General features: G+C 45.9%; 1 protein-coding gene across 9 annotated transcripts in view; it reads right to left on the bottom strand.

The window, feature by feature from the left end:
• The window catches only part of LOC109891617 (pleckstrin homology domain-containing family A member 6), a 255,848-nt gene that overhangs the window by 32,003 nt on the left and 198,367 nt on the right, over positions 1-25,478 (bottom strand). For 8 of the 9 annotated variants that reach the window (XM_031825481.1, XM_031825484.1, XM_031825477.1 and 5 more), the window contains 6 exons: positions 17,859-18,008; positions 17,330-17,425; positions 14,792-14,903; positions 12,388-12,527; positions 5,516-5,683; positions 4,464-4,563 (listed from right to left, as the gene is read on the bottom strand). In XM_031825481.1, coding sequence (XP_031681341.1) covers positions 4,464-4,563; positions 5,516-5,683; positions 12,388-12,527; positions 14,792-14,903; positions 17,330-17,425; positions 17,859-18,008 — 766 coding nt within the window. The remainder of the gene's footprint in view (positions 1-4,463; positions 4,564-5,515; positions 5,684-12,387; positions 12,528-14,791; positions 14,904-17,329; positions 17,426-17,858; positions 18,009-25,478) is intronic. The other variant, XM_031825482.1, reaches the window with a different exon arrangement.

Genomic DNA, 25,478 nt, shown 5'->3' with positions numbered 1-25,478 from the left:
CAGGTTTCTGGGCATGGTAGAATATATTCAGGGCATAATGCGCAGACAGGGGTATGGTGGGGTGCGGGTACAGCGGAGGTAAGCCCAGGCACTGGGTGATGATGAGAGAGGTTGTATCTCTGGACATGCTGGTAGTAATGGGTGAGGTCACCGCATGTGTGGGAGGTGGGACAAAGGAGTTATCAGGGGCATGAAGAGTGGAACTAGGGGCTCCATTAAGAACTAAAACAATGATAACTAACCTGAACAACAGTATACAAGGCATATTGACATTTGAGACTATGGATGACACAGGTTGTGACCCAAATGGCACCACATTCCTATATAGTGCACAACTTTTGATCAGGGCCCATAGAGCACTATGTAGGCAATAGGGTGCCGTTTGGGACGCAAACACAGAGGATGAGTCATTGGGGTTACATAATCCAATCTATTATTATGTAAACAATTGACTTTAATAAGGTACACCTAGTTCTGAGGACTAGTAATCTGATTACATTTGTATATACAGTAAATACTCTGATATTTTAGATGATGATGTTCTTTAATTTCTGATTATAAACAGGATTTCATTCCAATGAGTCTGTTATCTAACAGTTTGGGATTAGATCAGAAAAAGTTAGCATAATACTCCCTTGTAATAATACCCCCATAACACTCCCTTGTAATAATACCCCCACAATACTCCCTTGTAATAATAGCCCCATAACACTCCCTTGAAATAATACCCCCACAATACTCCCTTGTAATAATACCCCCATAACTCTCCCTAGTAAGAATACCCCCATAACTCTCCCTAGTAAGAATACCCCCACAATACTCCCTTGTAATAATACCCCCATAACACTCCCTTGTAATAATACCCCCATAACACTCCCTTGTAATAATACCCCCATAACACTCCCTTGTAATAATACTCCCACAATACTCCATTGTAATAATACCCCCATAACGCTCCCTTGTAATAATACCCCCATAACACTCCCTTGTAATAATACCCCCACAATACTCCCTTGTAATAATACCCCCACAATACTCCCTTGTAATAAAGCATTTATAATAGATTATTAAATAGTTTATTCATCATTTATGAATCATTACTCCCACATCTGTAATGTTAGTAAGCTAGGTATTCAGACATTTATAAACAACTTTGAAAGTATTTCATAATTATAAATAATTATAAATAATAATAATTCATAAGATGTTCAATATGAGTCCTCATTTACTAATCATTAGTTCAATATTTTTGGTCTATTTATACTTCATAAATACTTAAAAATACTTTAAAAATGTTTTGAGTGAGCAGTGTTATTTCTCACAAAAAGATGGAAATGCCATTGGTAGGCATTCCAGCAGTACGTGATGCTCCTTAAGGTCTCAAAATGGCCCCTAGAACATATCACACAATACAGAGGATGTTTGGTAAAATATCTTGACATTTTTCATCCAAAACAGTAAACACTTTGATGCTGTGTAAAGTATTTAAAAAAATCTGAGAATTGTAACATTAGCATTTGTTGGGAGACTTTTCCACCAAAACCAAAGTGTGGATTGCAGTCACTCATTAGAGCACTCATAAAGTGCTTGAGAGGAATGGAAACAAACATCTGCACTATCCCATTACGTTTAATATTTCGCTGAACTATCCCATTACGTTTAGCTGATTTATCCAATTACGTTTAAAGAGTTACTACCTTTAATGGGCCAGTTAAAGTGCTGCCAAACAAAGTGTAAACAAACATTCAAAGTTAAAAGATTAAAAGACTGAAGCACTGGAAGCATTTAAAAGGTCATGTGTCTTGTGAAAAGCTGTCTGAATTCTGGCAAAGAGTATGTTCTTTAATCTCAGCATGTCTACAGATTAATATTCTCTCTGTTTTTGTTTGCTTTTAAATGTTGATACTGGAGACTGTTATCAGGGGAAACTGTGTAACCTAGCATTTTTAGCGGCTAAGAAATACATTGTCATTAATTGGAAGGTTGGTTATCCTCCCACAATGTCACGATAGATGACAGAAATGTAAAGTTATGTATGGAGGCATTGTACTAAATACAGTAAGACAGAGTCTCTATTGAAAACATGACCACGTCAGGGGAGATACCTCTTCAGGCTATACCTAGCTGCTGGGCTGCTCAGTCCTCACACTGGGGGTCTGCCATCCTGTGGGTTGTTGCTCTGGCCCTGGCCTAGTACACACAAGTCAATAATGAATGTTTCCCTAAGATCCTAATGTGTTTGTTCTTAAATTGCTTGTAATACTGTATGTTTTACTACATTGTGTTTGTTGTACATTTTGTCAATTATGTTCCTGCAGTGCTGCCCTGGAAACGAGGACTTGATCTCAATGGGACTCCCTGATAAAATAAAGCTTAAATACATAAAAACAATAATGCTTCTAATGCTTCAGTCTTTTAAACATCCTGTGTTGTGTGCTTAATGTTTTACCATTGATAAGTTCTTGGCTTGTTTGAGACCTTAAGGAGCATCGGGTACTGCTGAAATGTCTACCAATGGCATGACCATATTTTTAAAAGAAATTACACTGGTCACTCAAAACATTTATAAAGTATAAATACATCTCACTTTACATTAGGCCACCCCAAAAAACTTAACTAATGATTAGTAAATGGTTTATAAGGACCTATGATATTATTAAGTGATAATGCCCAAGAAGCCGTGGTTTGGAGGCTATACTGGCACGGGTGTTGTTAGTCCCGAGAAGAAATCGAGGTCTTCGTGCCTTCTATTAGCTACTAACCCGACTGGTCATTTGGTTGGTATCGTTCCCAGTCAAGCCGACTGGTTGTTCGGTTGGTATCATTCCCAGTCAAGCCGACTGGTTGTTCGGTTGGTATCGTTCCCAGTCAAGCAGACTGGTTGTTCGGTTGGTATCGTTCCCAGTCAAGCCGACTGGTTGTTCGGTTGGTATCGTTCCCAGTCAAGCCGACTGGTTGTTCGGTTGGTATCGTTCCCAGTCAAGCAGACTGGTTGTTCGGTTGGTATCGTTCCCAGTCAAGCCGACTGGTTGTTCGGTTGGTATCGTTCCCAGTCAAGCAGACTGGTTGTTCGGTTGGTATCGTTCCCAGTCAAGCCGACTGGTTGTTCGGTTGGTATCGTTCCCAGTCAAGCAGACTGGTCGTTCATTGTTGTTATGCCAAACAAAAATGGTGCAAGCTCTTCTCACTTGCTAACTCGGCTTAAGGTTAGGTTAAAAGGTTAAGGTTAGGGTTAGGGGAATGGTTAACTAACATGCTAAGTAGTTGCAAATTAGATAAAATGTATTAAGTACTGTAGTTGCAAAGTTGCTAATTAGCTAAAATGCCAAAGTTGTCCGTGATGAGATTCAAACACAGTTTTGGCTTGCTAAACGTTCATGTTATAAGCCCACCCATCATCTACCCCAACCAACCACCCTACTTTAGTTTTTGCCATAACAAACAGTTTTCTTTTAAATTCAAAATTTGGATCCCTCCACAGCCTCATATATGATCTAGATGCTTTTTCTAACCTCTCTGGATTACAACCAAATAAAATGTTCTGACGGTGAAGTGGACATACTCGATATTCATATCCTGAAAGAAATTACCTCACTACAATCATTTTTTAATAGAAAGTTAGCACAAATAGATAATATGGAGGTGCTTTGCTGGTGACACTATCTGTGATTTATTTAGAATTTAAGGCCCACTTAACCAGCATGGCTACCACAGCATTCTGCAGCAATACGCCATCCCATCTGGTTTGCGCTGGGATTACCCTAATGAAGCTGGTTGAGAGAATGCCAAGAGAGTGCAAAGCTGTCATCAAGGCAAAGGTTGGCTATTTTGAAGAATCTCAAATATAAAACATATTTTAATTTGTTTAACACTTTTTTGGTTACTACATTATTCCACATGTGTTATTTCATAGTGTTGATGTCTTCACTATTATTCTACAATTTAGAAAATAGTACAAATATTGAAAAACCCTGGAATGAGTAGGATTGTCCAAATTTCTTACTGCTATTTACAAAGAAAATATGGGGGATTGGAAATGATGCCATTGATGCCAATCTCTGCCATTTTTAAGCTGCAAAATTATATATATATAAAAATAATAATTCCAAATGTTAAAATATGTTTGATAGAGAAGTTAAAATCCTGTTGAAGTGTTTACCATTATGTTTGCTCAGTCTGTTCACTCACAGAGCTATGACTAATTTAAGTTCAACATTTCCACCCTGATAGGTCAACCCTTTTACAATTATGCACCTAACAAATTGGAAAATGCATCCCCCAAAAATGTTATGTGCCTGAGCTTGACCAATATGTTTTTCTGAAAGAATACTATTTTGTTGTACATATTTGTAAAATTAAAATGTTTTGAGGTCAAAATGGTACCGCATTGTAGGAATGACCCAGCTATGCAGACTTACTGACACACCAGAGCACCATTACCCAGGCTCCCTTGCTTCCTGTACCTTTATTCATGTTGGCCTGTCGATCCTGATCCAGCTCCTGAGCTTCGTTGCTATTAGTCCATTCTTCCGGTGACATGTCCTGTCGATAACCGTACTTGTGCTGTAACACAGAGTAGGAGGAAGAGCTAATGCATCATCAGCCAATCAACAGTAAGATATGTACGTACCGGGAGAGTGTTGGAACTATTGGCCATATAGTTACCCAAACACAGAATGCATTAGATAATATGCATTAGTGTGGAATGCAATGATGGGGTTATTGCCAGATATGCCAGGTTCCAGAGCTCAATGGTGGGATGTAGATACGGGATAAGCCAAAGCATACGGTCTACACACTACAGGACAGACACAGCACTAGCACATCACTAGAACGACTGGCACACAGACAGTATGGTGAAGGAACCGCTAGCTATGGATGGATCCACACACCTCCATTCACAACCTTACCATTCATAGGGGAACCTGTACCTCACCCTAAGCTAAGTCTTAGCATTCAAAAGCACCCAGTACACTAGAATGGCTAATATTTCAAATACTTAAAATTGGTTGTCCTATTTGTTTGGTATTGTTGCTTTAGATCCTATTGAATAATTACATATCAACTGATTCAATTTAAATGTAATGAAGAGTTTTTGGTATCAACCACAGTAAGTGATTGAAGAGAAGTCAGAGCCAGAACAATCACTTCTAGTGCAAGTGCTGTTGGAGAGCAGATATAGGCTGTGATGGAGGCATGGAGGCAGGGAGGTAGAGAGGCAGGGAAAGAGAGAGAGAAAGAGAGAGAGAAGAAAGAAGGGGTCCGGAAGTGTTTAGGGGTCCGGAAGTGTTTATGGGGACGACAGGGATGGCTTCTATAGGACATGTATCAACTGGGAGTTGCACTTTACCACAGATCAGCTTACTCCAGCCCCTATCCTTACTTTACCCATTAGGGGGATGCAACTGATTATGTCCCTGAATCAGTGGTTATGAACCACATTTACCAGCTTGCGTGAGTGACAGGGGGCGTGGCAGGGATGGGAACTCCCTCCCACCCTCCCTTCTCCAAATACCTTTCTGCCGCGGGACTCTTCATCGTCAAGGTAACCGTCATCCAGGCCCAGGCTGCGTAGCCAGGTGGAGCTGTCGAAGGGTAGAGGGAGGAGGGAGGGGGGAAGGGAGGGGAGCGACTCCAGGGGGTAGTAGGATTTGGGAAGTGGTGGCCGTGGCGGGCCAATGTCCTACAGCCACAGGAAGGAGGTAGGAAGAATAAGAGGAAGAGAGGGAAGGAAGAAGAAAGGAAGGAGGATGATGGTAGGAGGAGGAAGAGAGAGCACTGTGCATCAGGAAGAGTGACAAAAGCCAGGCAGAGTGCAGAGCAGAGAGGATCATGGAACGATATGAGGAATGTAGCCCCGACCCCAATGAACTTCAGGGGTGAAGGGTCACAGGCGTTCAACGAGATGCCTGCACTGAGAGCTAGCATGAATGCACATACTGATCAATTCTAATCAGATTAGTAGTACTGATACAGACCACTGACTGCTGCTGAATGTGAAAAACAAGATAGAAAGTACCACCACAATGTCCACCATTATATGTTTCAGTTGAATGAGTACAGACACAGTAATCAGTTACAACCATAAGCAACACAGATGTTACATGGGTTTATCAGATTCACAAAATAGAACATTTCTGCTCTTGAACACTATAATTCAAATTTCAGCATTGTGTCATTATGAGCTTCATGCCCAACAGAGAGAGTTGGCTGAGAGCCAGAGGAAGGAAGAACACTACAGGTTTCACATGCGTTTAATACTAAAACAGGAGGATCCAACCCCAGTCCCAAAGTGCTTCAATATCTTCTATACTGAACAAAAATATTTAGTTTAACATGTAAAGTATTGGTCCCATGTTTCATGAGCTGAAATAAAATACCCCAGAAATGTTCCTTACAGTATGCACAAAAAGCTTATTTCTCTCAAATGTTGTGCACAAATTTCTTTACATCCCTGTTAGTGAGCATTTCTCCTTTGCCAAGATAATCCATCTACCTAACAGGTGTGGCATATCAATAAGCTGATTAAACAGCATGGTCATTACACAGGTGCACCTTGTGCTGGGGAAAATAAAAGGCCACTCTAAAATGTGCAGTTTTGTCACACAACTCAATTCCACAGATGTTGTTGCCAGATAATTTAATGTTAATTTCTTTACCTTAAGCTGCCTCCAGTGTGCATTTAGAGAATTTGGCAGTACGTCCAACCAGTCTCACAACAACAGACCACGTGTAACCAGGACAGCCCAGGACCTCCACATCTGGCTTCTTCACCCCCCTGGGATTGTCTGAGACCTGCCACCCGGACAGCTGATGAAACTGTTTGCACAATCTGTCAGAAACTCTCTGTCTCAGGGAAGGTCATCTGCTCGTCGTCCTCACCAGGGTCTTGACCTGAATGCAGTTTGGCGTCGTAACCGACTTCAGTTGGAAAATGCTCACCTTCAATTTAATGTTAATTTCTTTACCTTAAGCTGCCTCCAGTGTGCATTTAGAGAATTTGGCAGTACGTCCAACCAGTCTCACAACAACAGACCACGTGTAACCAGGACAGCCCAGGACCTCCACATATGGCTTCTTCACCCCCCTGGGATTGTCTGAGACCTGCCACCCGGACAGCTGATGAAACTGTTTGCACAATCTGTCAGAAACTCTCTGTCTCAGGGAAGGTCATCTGCTCGTCGTCCTCACCAGGGTCTTGACCTGAATGCAGTTTGGCGTCGTAACCGACTTCAGTTGGAAAATGCTCACCTTCAATGGCCACTGGCATGCTGGAGAAGTGTGCTCTTCATGGATGAAACTGTACTGGGCAGATGGCACACAGTGTGTATGGCTTCTTGTGGGCGATCGGTTTGCCGATGTCAACGTTGTGAACAGAGTGCCCCATGGTGGCGGTGGGGTTATGGTATGGGCAGGTATAAGCTACGGGCAATGAAAACAATTGCATTTTATCGATGGCAATTTTAATGCACAGAGATCATGAGACGAGATCCTAAGGCCCATTGTCCTGCCATTCATCTGCTGCCATCACCTCATACTTTAGCATGATAATACACGGCCCCATGTTGCAAGGATCTGTAAACAATTCCTGGAAGCTGAAAATGTCCCAATTCTTCCATGGCCTGCATACTCACCAGACATGTCACCCTCTGAGCATATTTGGGATGCTCTGGATCGACGTGTACCACAACATGTTCCAGTTCCCGCCAAATCCAGCAACTTCGCACAGCCATTGAAGAGGAGTGGGACAACATTCCACATGCCACAATCAACCCGTGTGTATGTACTGACATGTACAGTGGGGGAAAAAAGTATTTAGTCAGCCACCAATTGTGCAAGTTCTCCCACTTAAAAAGATGAGAGAGGCCTGTAATTTTCATCATAGGTACACTTCAACTATGACAGACAAAATGAGAAAAAATCCAGAAAATCACATTGTAGGATTTCTAATGAATTTATTTGCAAATTATGGTGGAAAATAAGTATTTGGTCACCTACAAACAAGCAAGATTTCTGGCTCTCACAGACCTGTAACTTCTTCTTTAAGAGGCTCCTCTGTCCTCCACTCGTTACCTGTATTAATGGCACCTGTTTGAACTTGTTATCAGTATAAAAGACACCTGTCCACAACCTCAAACAGTCACACTCCAAACTCCACTATGGCCAAGATCAACGAGCTGTCAAAGGACACCAGAAACAAAAATTGTAGACCTGCACCAGGCTGGGAAGACTGAATCTGCAATAGGTAAGCAGCTTGGTTTGAAGAAATCAACTGTGGGAGCAATTATTAGGAAATGGAAGACATACAAGACCACTGATAATCTCCCTCGATCTGGGGCTCCACGCAATATCTCACCCCGTGGGGTCAAAATGATCACAAGAACGGTGAGCAAAAATCCCAGAACCACACGGGGGGAACTAGTGAATGACCTGCAGAGAGCTGGGACCAAAGTAACAAAGCCTACCATCAGTAACACACTACGCCGCCAGGGACTCAAATCCTGCAGTGCCAGACGTGTCCCCCTGCTTAAGCCAGTACATGTCCAGGCCCGTCTGAAGTTTGCTAGAGAGCATTTGGATGATCCAGAAGAAGATTGGGAGAATGTCATATCGTCAGATGAAACCAAAATATAACTTTTTGGTAAAAACGCAACTCGTCGTGTTTGGAGGACAAAGAATGCTGAGTTGCATCCAACGAACACCATACCTACTGTGAAGCATGGGGGTGGAAACATCATGCTTTGGGGCTGTTTTTCTGCAAAGGGACCAGGACGACTGATCTGTGTAAAGGAAAGAATGAATGGGGCCATGTATCGTGAGATTTTGAGTGAAAACCTCCTTCCATCAGCAAGGGCATTGAAGATGAAACGTGGCTGGGTCTTTCAGCATGACAATGATCCCAAACACACCACCCGGGCAACGAAGGAGTGGCTTGGAAGGAGAAGCATTTCAAGGTCCTGGAGTGGCCTAGCCAGTCTCCAGATCTCAACCCTATAGAAAATCTTTGGAGGGAGTTGAAAGTCCGTGTTGCCCAGCAACAGCCCCAAAACATCACTGCTCTAGAGGAGATCTGCATGGAGGAATGGGCCAAAATACCAGCAACAGTGTGTGAAAACCTTGTGAAGACTTACAGAAAACGTTTGACCTCTGTCATTGCCAACAAAGGGTATATAACAAAGTATTGAGATAAACTTTTGTTATTGACCAGATACTTATTTTCCACCATAATTTGCAAATAAATTAATAAAAAATCCTACAATGTGATTTTCTTCTCATTTTGTCTGTCATAGTTGAAGTGTACCTATGATGAAAATTATACAGGCCTCTCTCATCTTTTTAAGTGGGAGAATTGACTAAATACTTTTTTGCCCCACTGTATGTGGAACTGATAGATGCACACACACTACATGTTAATGTTTTTAAATGTATGTACATTGTAAAGAATTTTGTCTGTAATGTCTTTTTAATTATATGTCGGACACCAGTAAGACTAGGTGTCACCATTGGCGTCGGCTAATGGGGATCCTAATAAATATTATTTTTTTATTAAACTGCCTGTGTCGCTGGATAACCAGTTTACTTGATTTCTTGGCCTATCATATTCCTTGATATCAATTAATTAATTGATTGATTAAGCACTATAGAGGAAAGTCCCCCTTTTATCCCTCTTGGGGTTATTAAATGGATCACAACATTTTCTTTGCAACTTTGTGTAGAAAACCAATTTCCTTTGCTCATGACAACTAACAACCTGGTGGGTGAGATGGCTTAAATGACATGGAATGACCCACCACTAAGTACCATGTTCCACATAGTGAGAGATGGCATGAAGGAAAAGGAGAACATTTATCACATTTCTGCTCCACCTCCCAATGAGGTTTCTATAAATAATTTACAGTAACAGGTCTGTCTGGTACAGTGCTACACATAACTTTTTTGACCTTATAATTTCTGGCAGAGAAAGAGCTTATTGATGTTGACATGACTCTATACATAATTATTTAACAACATGTTATGCAGGCTGAGAACTGCTGACTCCTTTTTCTCAGATAATGTCAGTGAGGATTCCCTGATCCTGCTGGATACAGAACTTGATTAACCACTTACTGACTAGGACCATTAGTCACCCTCAGCTATATACTTTACCTCAGAAAGCATAACACATTCTGCTTCAAACCTCTAGCTTTGCTTCCTACTATTGGCAAAACAAAGTACTATAAGCTGCATCATCATAATACAGTAAGTATAACATCACATTAGAACTGTTATTGTATCAAGTCTGTCTGGTGTGGGTTACAACTGCTGCAACCCAGCTTAAACATCTTAAATATTACAGGACAGTCCACCAGGTCAAGAGATGGGTCTGCAAGTACACTGAGTCTAGCCCAAGGCCTGATGTTTGGATGGCTGTGGTAACCGGGGTGTGTGATGGAACCAGAGTGTATGGTGGTACTGTGGTGTGTGGTGGTACCGTGGTGTGTGGTGGTACCGTGGTGTGTGGTGGTACCGGGGTGTATGATGGTACCGTGGTGTGTGGTGGTACCGGGGTGTGTGATGGTACCATGGTGTGTGGTGGTACCGGGGTGTGTGGTGGTACCGGGGTGTGTGGTTTTACCGGGTTCTGGAATGGTACCGGGGTCTGGGATGTAAGGAAAGCACCGTCACTAAGATCAAGCTGGTTTTTGGGGAAGGTGAGTGAGTGGGCACAAGAAGGGGATCGTTCTCGGGACTGAGTGGCTAAGCAGAGGACAAGGTACTGCGTTTCAGGACTGAGGGCCCTGGACACGGGGAAAGGTGATAGAGAGTGTGTACGGAGCTCTGAGCTATGGCTATAGGCTAGCTGGCTATCAAGACAGGAGTTTTGGCAGGAAAATGAGTACTGAGTCTCAGGGAATGTCAGGTGGGTGCGCTGAGGTGGATAACTGAGGAAGTCAGGGTAGCTAGCTTGGTAGAAAGGTGGTTCTGGGAGAAGATCTTTCCTGTAGCCAATGGCTTGCTGTTTCGGCTGAAAGGCAAGCTCACTGGCTAGCTGGGTGTGTTGGTGGGTTACTGCCTGTAGGAGCTTGTTGATTGGTCAGTTTGGCAGGGTGGGTGGGTGAGTGAGTGGGTGGAGCTCTGGCTGTCTTCATGGGGGAGTGGAACTCCAGAGTTGGCTTGGTGGCTGTGTGGCTGTGCACTGTCACTAAGGACTGCCTGGATGGCTTGGCTGGTGCTGGCGGTTGATGTTGGTGTTGGCTGGTTACTTCATGCCGTCCCTAGGAGGGGTGCGTCACTTGAGTGGGTTGAGTCACTGACGTGATCTTCCTGTCTGAGTTGACGCCCCCCCTTGGGTTGTGCCGTGGCGGAGATCTTTGTGGGCTATACTCGGCCTTGTCTCAGGATGGTAAGTTGGTGGTTGAAGATATCCCTCTAGTGGTGTGGGGGCTGTGCTTTGGCAAAGTGGGTGGGGTAATATCCTTCCTGTTTGGCCCTGTCCGGGGGTATCATCGGATGGGGCCACAGTGTCTCCTGACCCCTCCTGTCTCAGCCTCCAGTATTTATACTGCAGTAGTTTATGAGTCAGTTTAGGGTCAGTTTGTTATATCTGGAGTACTTCTCCTGTCTTATCCGGTGTCCTGTGTGAATTTAAGTATGCTCTCTCTAATCCTCTCTTTCTCTCTTTCTTTCTCTCTCTCGGAGGACCTGAGCCCTAGGACCATGCCTCGGGACTACCTGGCATGATGACTCCTTTCTCCTCCTCCTTTTTCCTCGACAACGTGCTTCAACACCTGCATTGCTTGCTGTTTGGGGTTTTAGGCTGGGTTTCTGTACAGCACTTTGAGATATCAGCTGATGTACGAAGGGCTATATAAATACATTTGATTTGGTTAGGTGTCCACTGGGTTTCTAAGGTCATGTTGGTTGGCTTAGGAGGTGTGCGGTTGTGCATGTTGCTTGGTGTCTGTACCTTCTACAGGGGCTAGCTGGTTGACTTGGCTAGTGCTAGGGTGGGAGTTTGGCTCAGGACCCAGTGGATATTTGGTTCAAGACCAGTGTGCCTACTTGGCTCAGGACTTGTTTGGGTGTTAGGTAGGGATTTAAGTTTAGGATGGGACTGGGTGCCTAAGTATGGGACCTGGCACTGTGTTTCAGGACTGAGGGGCCTGGGATGGGTACAAGGTAAGGAGTGTATAAGAGGGTTTTTGGTGTTTGGGTCAAGATCCAGGTGGGTGTTTGGTTCAGAGACTGGTCTATTTGGATCAGGACCTGGTTGAGTGTTAGATTTAGTTGGGAAATTAGATCAAAACATGGTTGGGTGTTACGTTGAGGACTCAGGTGGGTGTTAGTTGGAGGACCTGGGTGGGGACCCAAGTGGGTGTGTGGATAGTAAGAGGAGGCGATGCTTACCTCCGGACCCAGTTGTTTGGAGGGGGAGGCCTGCGAACAGGGCACTGGGGAGAAGGGACTGAGTGGACTGGTGAGGCTTACTGAGCTCATGGGACTGTCAGGACTATTGGTGCTAAAAGAACCTGATGCTCCACTGGCCACTGCCAGAGAGACAGAGAGAGAGAGATAGAGAGACAGAGTGATAGAGAGACAGAGCGATAGAGAGACAGAGCGATAGAGAGACAGAGAGATAGAGAGACAGACAGATAGAGAGACATAGCGATAGAGAGACAGAGAGACAGAGAGAAAGAGAGACAGAGACAGAGACAGAGACAGAGAGAGAGAGAGAGAGAGAGAGAGAGAGAGAGAGAGATAAAAAGACAGAGAGACAGAGAGACAAAGAGACAGAGAGACAAAGAGACAGAGAGACAAAGAGAGATAGAGAGACAGAGAGACAAAGAGAGATAGAGAGACAGAGAGACAAAGAGAGATAGAGAGATAGAGAGACAGAGAGATAGAGGAGAGGGAGGGAGTTAGAAATGCATGCAGAACACTCTTCTTCAATATACTCCTATTGGTTCATTTATCATCTACTTCAGCTAGAGATTCAGCTACAGTTCAGACAGATAGAAAAAAACATAGCGTAAGTGGAAATTACTGTACAGACCATTCAGAAAGTATTCAGATCCTTTGACTTTTTCCACATTTTGTGAGTTTACAGCCTTATTCTAAAATGGATTAAGTTAAAATGTTTCCTCATCAATTTACACACAACACCCAATAATGACCAAGCGAAAACCGTTTTATAGAAATTTTTGCAAATGTATTAAAAATAAAAAACAGAAATAAATTACTTACATAACTATTCAGACCCTATGCTATAAGACTCGAAAAATTGAGCTCAGGTGCATCCTGTTTCCATTGATCATCCTTAATTAAGATGTTTCTACAACTTGATTGGAGTCCACTTGTGGTATATTCAATTGATTGGACATGATCTGGAAAGGCACACACCTGTCTATATAAGATCCCACAGTTGACAGTGCATGTCAGAGCAAAACAAGCCATGAGGTCGAAGGAATTGCCCGTAGTGCTCCGAGACAAGATTGTGTCAAGGCACAGATCTGAGGAAGTGCACCAAAAAATGTCTGCAGCATTGAAGGTCCCCAAGAACACAGTGGCCTCCATCATTCCTAAATGGAAGAAGTTTGGAACCACCAAGACCATTCGTAGAGCTGGCCGCCCCGGCTAAAATGAGCAATCGGGGAAAAGGGCCTTGGTCAGGGAGGTGACCAAGAACCCGATGGTCACTCTGACAGAGCTCCAGATATCCTCTGTGGAGATAGAAGAACTTTCCAGAAGAACAACCATCTCTGCAGCACTCTACCAATCAGGCCTTTATGGTAGAATGGCCGGGCCGAAGCCCCTCCTTAGTAAAAGGCAAGTGACAGCCTGCTTGGAGTTTGCCAAAAGGCACCTAAAGGACTCACAGACCATGAGAAACAAGATTCTCTGGTCCGATGAAACCAAGATTGAACTCTTTGGCCTGAATGCCAAGCATCAAGTCTGGAGGAAACCTGGTGGTGGCAGCATCATGCTGTGGGGATGTTATTCAGATGCAGGGAGAATAGTCAGGATTGAGTGAAAGATGAACGGAGCAAAGTACAGAGAGATCCTTGATGAAAATCTGCTCCAACAACACAACGAACCTAAGCACACAGCCAAAACAACACAGGAGTGGCTTCCTTCGGGACAAATCTCTGAATGTCCTTCAGTGGCCCAGCCAGAGCCCGGATTTGAACCCAATCTAATATCTTGATCTTCCTGTCTGGGTTGGCCACCCCTCATAGCTTGGTTCCTCTCTAGGTTTCTTCCTAGGTTTTGGCCTTTCTAGGGAGCATGCTTCAACACCTGCATTGCTTGCTGTTTGGGGTTTTAGGCTGGGTTTCTGTACAGCACTTTGAGATATCAGCTGATGTACGAAGGGCTATATAAATAAATTTGATTTGATTTGATCTCTAGAGAGACCTGAAAATAGCTGTGCAGCGATGCTCCCCATCCAACCTGACAGAGCTTGAGAGGATCTGCAGAAAACAATGGGAGAAACTCCACAAATACAGGTGTACCAAGCTTGTAGTGTCATACCCAAGAAGACTCAAGGCTGTAATCGCTGCCAAATGAGCTTCAACAAAGGACTGAGTAAAGAGCCTGAATAATTTGCTAAAATAACATAAAAAGCTGTTTTTGCTTTGCCATTACGGGGTGTTGTGTGTAGATTGATGAGGAAAATAAACATTTGAATCAATTTTATGATAAGGCTGTAACGTAACAAAATGTTGAAAAAGTCAAGGGGTCTGAATACTTTCCAAAAGCACTGCATGTACGACTATACTGTAGTTTATGTTACTGTGAGGTGCATGCATACCCCGGTGTTTGGCTGTGTCTGTGCCTCTGGAAAGGTTGCTCTTGTGGAGTCCCTCCAACACATCTTGAACCCTCCAGAATTCCTTCTGAATGTGTCTGTGGATCATCTCACTCTGATGGAGGAGAGGAGGGGTGGAGTATGTAGAGAAGATGAGGGAAGTAAAGGTGATTGTAGAAGGATAGAGGAGAGAAGAACATTTGAAGTATAATACTGAATAGATGTAATATTGTTAATAACTTGTTGTTATTGTAGTCTTCTATTAGAAAACAAGTCAGGGAGTGATGTAGCAGCAGTTAGGCAGCTATAAGACCAGAGGTAGTGTGAGAGAGTGACACCAGGTAGCCTTATTGTCTAAGAAAACAACAGGGTCATTCTATAACAAAATGTAGCAACAATTTCACAAAGGAAAACCTAAACATGTTTTTTTGTTTATTGGACAAGTTCAGCCCCCCCCCCCCTTCCCGTTTTGGCCCGTTTGCTTCTGTTTCATTCCTAATGAAAACAACCCAGTTTTATTGAGTTGATCACAGACACTGCACTCTTATGGACATTCACTTAACAGTTCACCACTATGAGCCAGGTGAAACTCCATGGAGAGGAGGGGGTGTTTAATGGGGCAGGTTAACTGTACAGTCGTGGCCAAAAGCTTTGAGAATGACACAAATATTAATTTTCACAAAGTCTCCTGCCTCAGTTTGTATAATGGCAATTTGCATATACTCCAGAATGTTATGAATAGTGATCAGATTAATTGCAAAGTCGCTCTTTGGCATGCAAATTAACAGAATCCCCAAAAAACATTTCCACTGCATTTCAGCCCTGCCACAAAAGGACCAGCTGACATCAAGTCAGTGATTCTCTTGTTAACACAGGTGTGAGTTTTGACGAGGACAAGGCTGGAGATCACTCTGTCATGCTGATTGAGTTCGAATAACAGACTGGAAGCTTCAAAAGGAGGGTGGTGCGTGGAATCATTGTTCTTCCTCTGTGAGCCATGGTTACCTGCAAGGAAACACGTGTCGTCATCATTGCTTTGCACAAAAGGGCTTCACAGGCAAGGATATTACTGTCAGTAAGATTGCACCTAAATCAACCATTTATCGGATCATCAAGAACTTCAAGGAGAGCGGTTCAATTGTTGTGAAGAAGCACTGTCTCCGTAAGTTGATTCAGCTGCGGGATCAAGGCACCACCAGCACAGAGCTTGCTCAGGAATGGCAGCAGGCAGGTGTGAGTGCATCTGCATGCACAGTGAGGCAAAGACTTTTGGAGGATGGCCTGGTGTCAAGAAGGGCAGCAAAGAAGCCACTTCTCTCCAGGAAAAACATCAGGGACAGACTGCAAAAGGTACAGGGATTGGACTGCTGAGGACTGGGGTAAAGTGATTTTCTCTGATGAATCCCCTTTCCGATTGTTTGGTAAAATGACTGGAAAAAAGCTTGTCCGGAGAAGACAAGGTGAGCGCTATCATCAGTCCTTTGTCATGCCAACAGTAAAGCATCCTGAGACCATTCATGTGTGGGGTTGCTTCTCAGCCAATGGAGTGGGCTCACTCACAATTCTGCCTAAGAACACAGCCATGAATAAAGAATGGTACCAACACATCCTCCGAGAAGAACTTCTCCCAACCATCCAGGAACAGTTTGGTGACGAACAATGCCTTTTCCAGCATGATGGAGCACCTTGCCATAAGGCAAAAGGAATAACTAAGTGGCTCAAGGAACAAAATATCAATATTTTGGGTCCATGGCCAAGGAAACTCCCCAGACCTTAATCCCATTGAGAACTTGTGGTCAATCCTCAAGAGGCGGGTGGACAAACAAAACCCAGCAAATTCTGACAAACTCCAAGCATTGATTATGCAAGAATGGGCTGCCATCAGTCAGATCAGATGTGGCCCAGAAGCTAATTGGCAGCATGCCAGGGCGGATTGCAGAAGTCTTGAAAAAGTAGGTTCAACACGGCAAATATTGACTCTTCGCATCAACTTCATGTAATTGTCAATAAAAGCCTTTGACACTTTACAAATGCTTGTAATTATACTTCAGTATTCCATAGTAACATCTGACAAAAATATCTAAAGACACTTCAGCAGCAAACGTTGTGAAAATTAATACTTGTGTCATTCTCAAAACCTTTGCCCACGCCTGTACTTTATACATTCTAGATGATATCATTAGAAGTATGATGATAAATAGGACATGATGAAAATGAATGTTTGTGGGAATTTATTGTTGATGAGTGATTCATATTCTGTTTAAATGACTGATTAGGAGGAAAGGTTGGACTCACCTATTAGCAAACTAGGATAACACTGGTAAGTGACTGGAAATTAGCCAACGAACAGCAATAGAAACTTTAAAATGGAACCACACAGGTGTGTTCATGAGCAGGTGAGATTCGAGATTCGAGTTCCATTCTAGTCATTTCCTTTCAAAGCTTCATATTTAGTGTTCGACTGGCGACTGGTTGGAAACAATACGCTACAATAAAACATCAGAAGCTTTAGGTGGGTCATAGATTAAGTGGCCAGTGTACCTGCCCGCCTGTGTTGAGCTGTTCCCACAGGTCTCCATGGATAGCATTGACCTCGTCCTCCAAAGCTTCAAACTCCATCCGACTGGTTGTCAGAACCTGGACAGCAGGGGAGAGAACATACACTCAGAGCCTGGAACACACAATCAGATCCTGGAACACACACTTAAACCCTGGAACTATGAACACTATCAGTGTTTTTCCTAAATCAACAAAGAGGCTTGGGTGGTGGGTGTGGCAATAGGCACAGTTTTTACGCATGAAAAACCCTGACTGTATGCTGAAGCCTCTAGCCTTATAGTCACTTTCTAAAGCAACCATAGAATATTTATCACACTGTAGTAGGAGAGTTGTCCTCTGATGGTGATCAGATCTTATAGATGAGATGTTGTCATATTTTAGATTCATCCCCCATGTAACTTATACAGGATACCTTAAAGGGATCTCCTTGATTTACTTATAGATTATAGATGATATCTAATGGATCACTATGGATTATCATGAATTATCCCTGGCTATGTGTTTTTCTTACGCTGGATGCCTGGGAGAGTTCTCCTCTGATGTTGATGAGCTGGTTCTGCAGTGTCTCCTTCTTCAGCTGTAATTTGTCTGCAGCCATCAGCTGACCCCGGTACAGCTCCATCTCCTGGTGTGTGGCCACCAGCGCACACTCTAGGCTGTCCTGGGAACAGCAGGTAACATCGGACGTGTCAGACCATGGGTTGGCTACTTTTATGGAGTAGGGTGAAGTTGCCCCTAGACACTGACCTTAGGTCAGTTTTGGAGTAGGGCCGGGAAGCTGATCCTACATATTTACCAAGAGTAAACTCCACCCCAGAGCACACTTTTATGTTTACTTTCTTTAGCAGATTTGCATTTTATAGCATTATTCTGGATCGATATGACATAACAGATAGATATTTACGACCTACATTTAATAAGAGAAGCCATGGGACACCTCACATGCCATATTTAAAACGTCACATTGTAAATTGGGGCGGCAGGGTTGCCTAGTGGTTAGAGCATTGGACTAGTAACTGAAAGGTTGCAAGACTGAATCCCCGAGCTGACAAGGTAAACATCTGTTGTTCTGCCCCTGAACAAGGCAGTTAACCCACTGTTTCTTGGCTGTCATTGAAAATAAGAATTTGTTTTTAACTGACTTGCCTAGTTAAATAAAGATAAAAAAGAAACACCATGACAGCTTTGTTTCTGACTGTGTTTTTATTGTCCTTGGACATAATCGGGGGCTCTGGTCTGATCTGTTAAGCATTGAAGACCCAAATTTGCTCCCGAGTGGCGCAGTGGTCTAAGGCACTGCATCTCAGTGCAAGAGTCGTCACTGCAGTCCCTGGCTGCATCTCATCAGGCTGCATCACATCAGGCTGCATCACATCAGGCTGCCCATAGGGCGGTGCACAATTGGCTCAGGTTTGACTGGCGTAGGCTGTCATTGTAAACACTTTTTTTTTCTTAACTGACTTGCCAAGTTAAATAAAAAATACAAATGTAAACATAGACAGAAAACCTCTCTACAATGGTTCAATGAGGACCTCTGGAGGCGAATGAGAGAACAGCATCTTTACTTTGAAAAAACACTGAAGTCTGGTCAGAATGATGACAGATGATGACAGCACTGAGAAATAAGGTGGTAAGGAATATTTGCCAAAGCAGAGCTCTTTCTTAAAGTGATCAATGAAGCAAGAAATGTTAAAGTGATTTGGGAAAATCTTAACAAACCAACAGGGAGAGGACCTGAATATTCAGAAAAACATCCTGAGTGAAAGGTTCATGGGATTCTAATTCAAGACTCCGATTTCATATCCCACCACCTTTAACACTTTTTTTGGTTGACTCTGTCAGGGGACTGGCTCAGAGATTTTCAACCAAGACCGCAGTTCTCACTCCCATAGATAATAATAAAACAATATTCAGAATTCCTGAAATCTCAGCATCAGCAGTGCACAGTATTATTAGCTTCTTCAGGAGCTCTAGAACAAAATATGTATTTGGTCTAGACACTGTATTCCTGATGAGAATATTCTCTGATTGCCCCCATTGTACATGTAGTTAATCTGTCCATCAAATATGGGTTCTTCCCAATGCTTGGAAGTCTTCTGCAGTGATACCTGTTTTAAAATCTGGTGACCCAACACTAGTGGAAAATTACCCAACTATTAGCATTCTTCCAGTGTTCTCAAAAGTAGCTGATAGATGGGTGGCTGATCATCTGACTGATCACCCCAATCAGGGCAACTCCATGCATCAAATGCATACATCAAATGCAATTTGGATTCAGAACTAACCATTCTACCGAAACAGCCAATTGCTATTTTCTGGAGTGTATTCAATCTAAACTCGACATAGATCACCATCAAGTCAGCACTGTGTTTTTTTATCTTAAAAATACCTTTGATACTGTGAATCAGGAGGTCCTCCTATCCAAACTATCCTCCATTAATGTGTCAACTGAAGTCATTAGTTGGATATATTCCTATCTGACAAACAGAAGTCAAAGGGTTCATTTGGGGGTGTCACGAACCTTGCCGAAGACGGTGCCTCTTCCTGTTCGGGCGGTGCTCGGCGGTCGTCGTCGCCGGCCTATTAGCTGCCATCGATTTCCTTTCCGTTTGTTTTTGGTTATTGGGTAATTGGGTACACCTGTTTTGTATTAGGTTTGTTTGTATGGTATTTAAGGGCACTAGGCCTGCTGGGTATTTTGTGCGGGCTTGTTTGTGTTACTCAGTGTTTGATGGTGTGAGTTAATTGTACATTTATTCTCCGGACTATTTTGTCCTGTTGTTTGGACCGGCAACCTATTATACGCCCTGTGTGTTGGCGTGACTGTTTTGTTGCACTGGGGAATAAATTTGAAGGAAAGACTGAACCCTGCTCTCTGCGCCTGATTCCACCCACCACCACTCCTAATTGATCGTAACAGAAGCCCGCACCACCAAATGGAATCAGCAGGAGCAGCGACCACCCCTCTCCCCACTATGGAGGAGCGCGTTCACCACCACACAGCGGTCCTCCATCGGATTGGTACCGCGATGGACCAGATGATGGAGAGGATGGAACGATGGGAGAGGAGTGGCCTACCGACGTCTACCCCAGCCCCCCCACTGCCGACATCACCTACTCCACCTACGTCATCCTCTGGGTCCGGCGCACTGCGTCTCTCCCCCCGAGGGAGTACGATGGAGCGGCGGCTGGGTGCCAGGGATTTTTGCTCCAGCTAGAGCTCTACCTGGCTACCGTGCGTCCGGCTCCCTCGGGTGAGGAGAGTGTGAGCCTCCTCGTCTCCTGTTTAACGGGCAGGGCCCTGGACTGGGCTAACGCGGTCTGGAACAGTCCAGACTCGGCTCGGGACAACTACCTGGAGTTCACCCGCCGTTTCCGAGCTGTGTTCGATCATCCACCAGAGGGTAAAGCGGCGGGTGAGCGACTGTTCCACCTCAGACAGGAGACGAGGAGCGCACAGGAATTCGCGTTGGAGTTTAGGACCCTAGCTGCTGGTGCTGGGTGGAATGACAGGGCCCTGATGGACCATTACCGGTGTAGTCTCCGGGAGGACGTCCGCCGCTCGCTAGCTTGCAGGGACACAACTCTCTCCCTGGATGAACTAATAGACATGTCTATTCGATTGGACAACCTGATAGCTGCCCGCGGGCGTTCAGAAGGGGTCCTGTTAATTCCACCTTCCAGCTCTCCCACTCCCACTCCGATGGAGTTGGGAGGAGCTGCATCTAGGGGGATCAGAGGGGGCTCCTCCTGCTCCTATTGTGGACGGAGAGGACACACTTCGGACCGGTGTTGGAGGAGTCCCTCTGGGAGTCGAGAGGGTCGGCGGAACACTCCTCGGCCACCCCAGGTGAGTAAGCACCAAACTCACCCAGAGCTCCCTGTTGGTCACATGTTTTTGTTAATTTCTTTTCCTGCGTTTTTCCCCTCTCTTCACCATAAGGCGCTAGTCGATTCAGGCGCAGCTGGGAGTTTTATGGATCGTGGACTCGCCCGTAAATTGGGTATTCCGTTAGTACAGATAGACCCACCTGTCCCTGTGCACTCCTTAGATAGCCGACCGTTAGGGTCAGGGTTGGTCAGGGAGGCCACGATTCCGCTGGACATGGTAACGCAGGGGAATCATAGGGAGAGGATCAGTTTCTACCTTATTGATTCACCTGGGTTTCCGGTAGTGTTGGGGGTTCCCTGGCTGGCTATTCACAATCCCCTTATTTCCTGGAAACAGGGGGCTCTTAAGGGGTGGTCAGACGAGTGTTCAGAGAGGTGTATAGGAGTTTCCATCGGTGCCACGACGGTGGAGAGTCCAGACCAGGTTTCCACCGTGCGCATTCCCCCAGAATATGCCGATTTGGCTATCGCCTTTAGTAAGAAGAGGGCGACCAAATTACCACCTCATCGACGGTGGGATTGCGTGATAAACCTCCAGGAGAACGCTGCACTTCCCCGGAGTCATGTGTACCCGCTGTCACAGGAGGAGACGGTGGCTATGGAAACATATGTCACGGAAGCTCTGAGACAGGGGTACATTCGGCCCTCCATGTCACCCGTCTCCTCGAGTTTCTTTTTTGTGAGGAAAAAGGAGGGAGGTCTGCGTCCGTGCATTGATTATCGAGGTCTCAATTCGATCACAGTGGGTTTTAGTTATCCGCTACCTCTCATCGCTACGGCGGTGGAATCATTCCACGGAGCGCGTTTCTTCACAAAACTGGACCTCAGGAGCGCGTATAATCTGGTGCGTATTCGGGGAGGAGACGAGTGGAAAACAGCGTTTAGTACCACATCAGGCCACTATGAGTACCTCGTCATGCCGTATGGGTTGATGAATGCTCCAGCCGTCTTCCAATCCTTTGTAGATGAGATTCTCAGGGACTTGCACAGGCAGGGTGTGGTAGTGTATATCGATGACATCTTGATTTATTCTGCCATACGCGCCGCGCATGTTTCCCTGGTGCGCAGGGTTCTTGGGCGACTGCTGGAGCATGACCTATACGTCAAGGCTGAGAAATGTGTGTTCTCCAAACCAGCCGTTTCCTTCCTGGGTTATCGCATTTCCAGCTCGGGGATGATGATGGAGTGTGACCGCGTTAACGCCGTGCGTAATTGGCCGACTCCGACCACGGTAAAGGAGGTGCAGCGATTTTTAGGGTTTGCCAATTACTACCGGAGGTTTATCCGGGGTTTTGGCCAAGTAGCGGCGCCCATTACCTCACTGCTAAAGGGGGGGCCGGTGCGTCTGCAGTGGTCAGCAGAGGCTGATGGAGCCTTCAACCAGTTGAAGGCACTGTTCACTGGGGCTCCCGTGTTGGCGCATCCGGACCCTTCGTTAGCATTCATAGTGGAGGTGGATGCGTCCGAGGCTGGGGTTGGAGCCGTGCTGTCTCAGCGCTCGGGTACGCCACCGAAGCTCCGTCCCTGCGCTTTCTTTTCTAAGAAGCTGGGTCCGGCGGAGCGGAACTATGATGTGGGGGACCGGGAGTTACTAGCTATGGTAAAAGCCCTGAAGGTGTGGAGACACTGGCTAGAGGGGGCTAAACACCCTTTTCTCATCTGGACTGACCACCGTAATCTGGAGTATATTCGAGAAGCGAGGAGACTGAATCCGCGTCAGGCTAGGTGGGCCATGTTCTTTACACGTTTTAGATTTACGATCTCTTACAGACCAGGTTCCCTCAACACTAAGGCCGACGCGCTGTCCCGTCTCTATGACACCGGGGACCGGGCCATCGAACCCACTCCCATCCTTCCAGCCTCTCGGCTGGTGGCCCCAGTGGTATGGGAGGTGGACGCGGACATCGAGCGAGCGTTGAGGGTTGAACCTGCGCCTACAGTTGGTGGTTGAAGATATCCCTCTAGTGGTGTGGGGGCTGTGCTTTGGCAAAGTGGGTGGGGTTATATCCTTCCTGTTTGGCCCTGTCCGGGGGTGTCCTCGGATGGGGCCACAGTGTCTCCTGACCCCTCCTGTCTCAGCCTCCAGTATTTATGCTGCAGTAGTTTATGTGTCGGGGGGCTGGGGTCAGTTTGTTATATCTGGAGTACTTCTCCTGTCCTATTCGGTGTCCTGTGTGAATCTAAGTGTGCGTTCTCTAATTCTCTCCTTCTCTCTTTCTTTCTCTCTCTCGGAGGACCTGAGCCCTAGGACCATGCCCCAGGACTACCTGACATGATGACTCCTTGCTGTCCCCAGTCCACCTGGCCATGCTGCTGTTCCAGTTTCAACTGACCTGAGCCCTAGGACCATGCCCCAGGACTACCTGACATGATGACTCCTTGCTGTCCCCAGTCTACCTGGCCATGCTGCTGCTCCAGTTTCAACTTCCACCTGACTGTGCTGCTGCTCTAGTTTCAACTGTTCTGCCTTATTATTATTCGACCATGCTGGTCATTTATGAACATTGAACATCTTGACCATGTTCTGTTATAATCTCCACCCGGCACAGCCAGAAGAGGACTGGCCACCCCACATAGCCTGGTTCCTCTCTAGGTTTCTTCCTAGGTATTGGCCTTTCTAGGGAGTTTTTCCTAGCCACTGTGCTTCTCCACCTGCATTGCTTGCTGTTTGGGGTTTTAGGCTGGGTTTCTGTACAGCACTTTGAGATATCAGCTGATGTACGAAGGGCTATATAAATAAATTTGATTTGATTTGATTTGATTTACACAGTGTCCGACTGGTAGAAGTTACGTACCGCTTGGTGTAAGTTGATTCGGTGGGCCCACACACTACCGTCTGCGGGTCATCCGGGGATTGATAGGACGGTGCGGGGTCTTAGGGGGAAATACTGGTGGCCCACTTTAGCTAGGGATGTGAGGCTCTATGTCTCTTCCTGTTCGGTATGCGCCCAGAGTAAGGCTCCTAGGCACCTTCCTCGAGGGAAGTTACAGCCCCTCCCGGTTCCACAACGGCCATGGTCCCATCTCTCGGTAGATTTCCTTACTGATCTTCCCCCATCTCATTGGAACACTACCGTTCTGGTCGTTGTGGATCGGTTTTCTAAGTCCTGCCGTCTCCTCCCATTGCCTGGTCTCCCTACGGCCCTACAGACTGCAGAGGCTCTATTTACCCACGTCTTCCGGCACTATGGGGTTCCAGAGGATATCGTCTCCGATCGGGGTCCCCAGTTCACGTCTCGGGTTTGGAAGGCGTTTATGGAGCGTCTGGGGATCTCGGTCAGCCTTACCTCTGGTTATCACCCCGAAAGTAATGGGCAGGTGGAGAGAGTAAACCAGGAAGTGGGCAGGTTTCTGAGGTCGTATTGCCAGGACCGGCCAGGAGAATGGGCGAGGTACGTCCCATGGGCAGAGTTGGCCCAGAACTCTCTTCGACATTCGTCCACGAATATGTCGCCATTCGAATGCGTACTGGGCTACCAGCCGGTCCTGGCTCCGTGGCATCAGAGTCAGACCGAGGCTCCTGCGGTGGAGGAGTGGGTACAGCGCTGGCGGGCAGTCCAGGATTCTCTCAGGCAGGCCAGTGAACGGCAGAAGAGAGACGCTGACCGCCACCGCAGCGAGGCCCCGGTGTTCGCACCAGGGGACAGGGTCTGGCTCTCGACCCGAAACCTGCCCCTCCGCCTGCCCTGCCGGAAGCTGGGGCCGCAGTGTGTGGGGCCATTTAAAGTCCTGAGGAGGATAAACGAGGTGTGTTATAGATTGCAACTTCCCTCTTATTATCGTATTAACCCCTCGTTTCATGTGTCTCTACTCAGGCCGGTGGTAGCTGGTCCCCTACAAGACAGTGAGGTACCGGAGGTCCCTCCACCCCCTCTGGACATCGAGGGGTCCCCGGCGTACACAGTACGAGCTATTCTGGACTCGAGACGCCGGGTGAGGGGCCTGCAGTACCTCGTGGACTGGGAGGGGTACGGTCCGGAGGAGAGGTGCTGGGTACCGGGGAGGGACATTTTAGATCCTTCCCTCTTGAGGGATTTCCATCGCCTCCACCCGGATCGCCCTGCGCCTCGTCCTCCGGGTCGTCCTCGAGGCCGGGGTCAGCGCGCTGCGGGAGCCGCGCGTCGGGGGGGGGGGGTACTGTCACGAACCTTGCCGAAGACGGTGCCTCTTCCTGTTCGGGCGGTGCTCGGCGGTCGTCGTCGGCAGCCTATTAGCTGCCATCGATTTCCTTTCTGTTTGT

The sequence above is a fragment of the Oncorhynchus kisutch genome, linkage group LG5, assembly GCF_002021735.2.
Source record: "Oncorhynchus kisutch isolate 150728-3 linkage group LG5, Okis_V2, whole genome shotgun sequence".
NCBI classification, from domain to species: domain Eukaryota; kingdom Metazoa; phylum Chordata; class Actinopteri; order Salmoniformes; family Salmonidae; genus Oncorhynchus; species Oncorhynchus kisutch.
The sequence above is the reverse complement of the archived record's forward strand: the minus strand, read 5'-3'. Positions and strand labels throughout refer to the sequence as shown.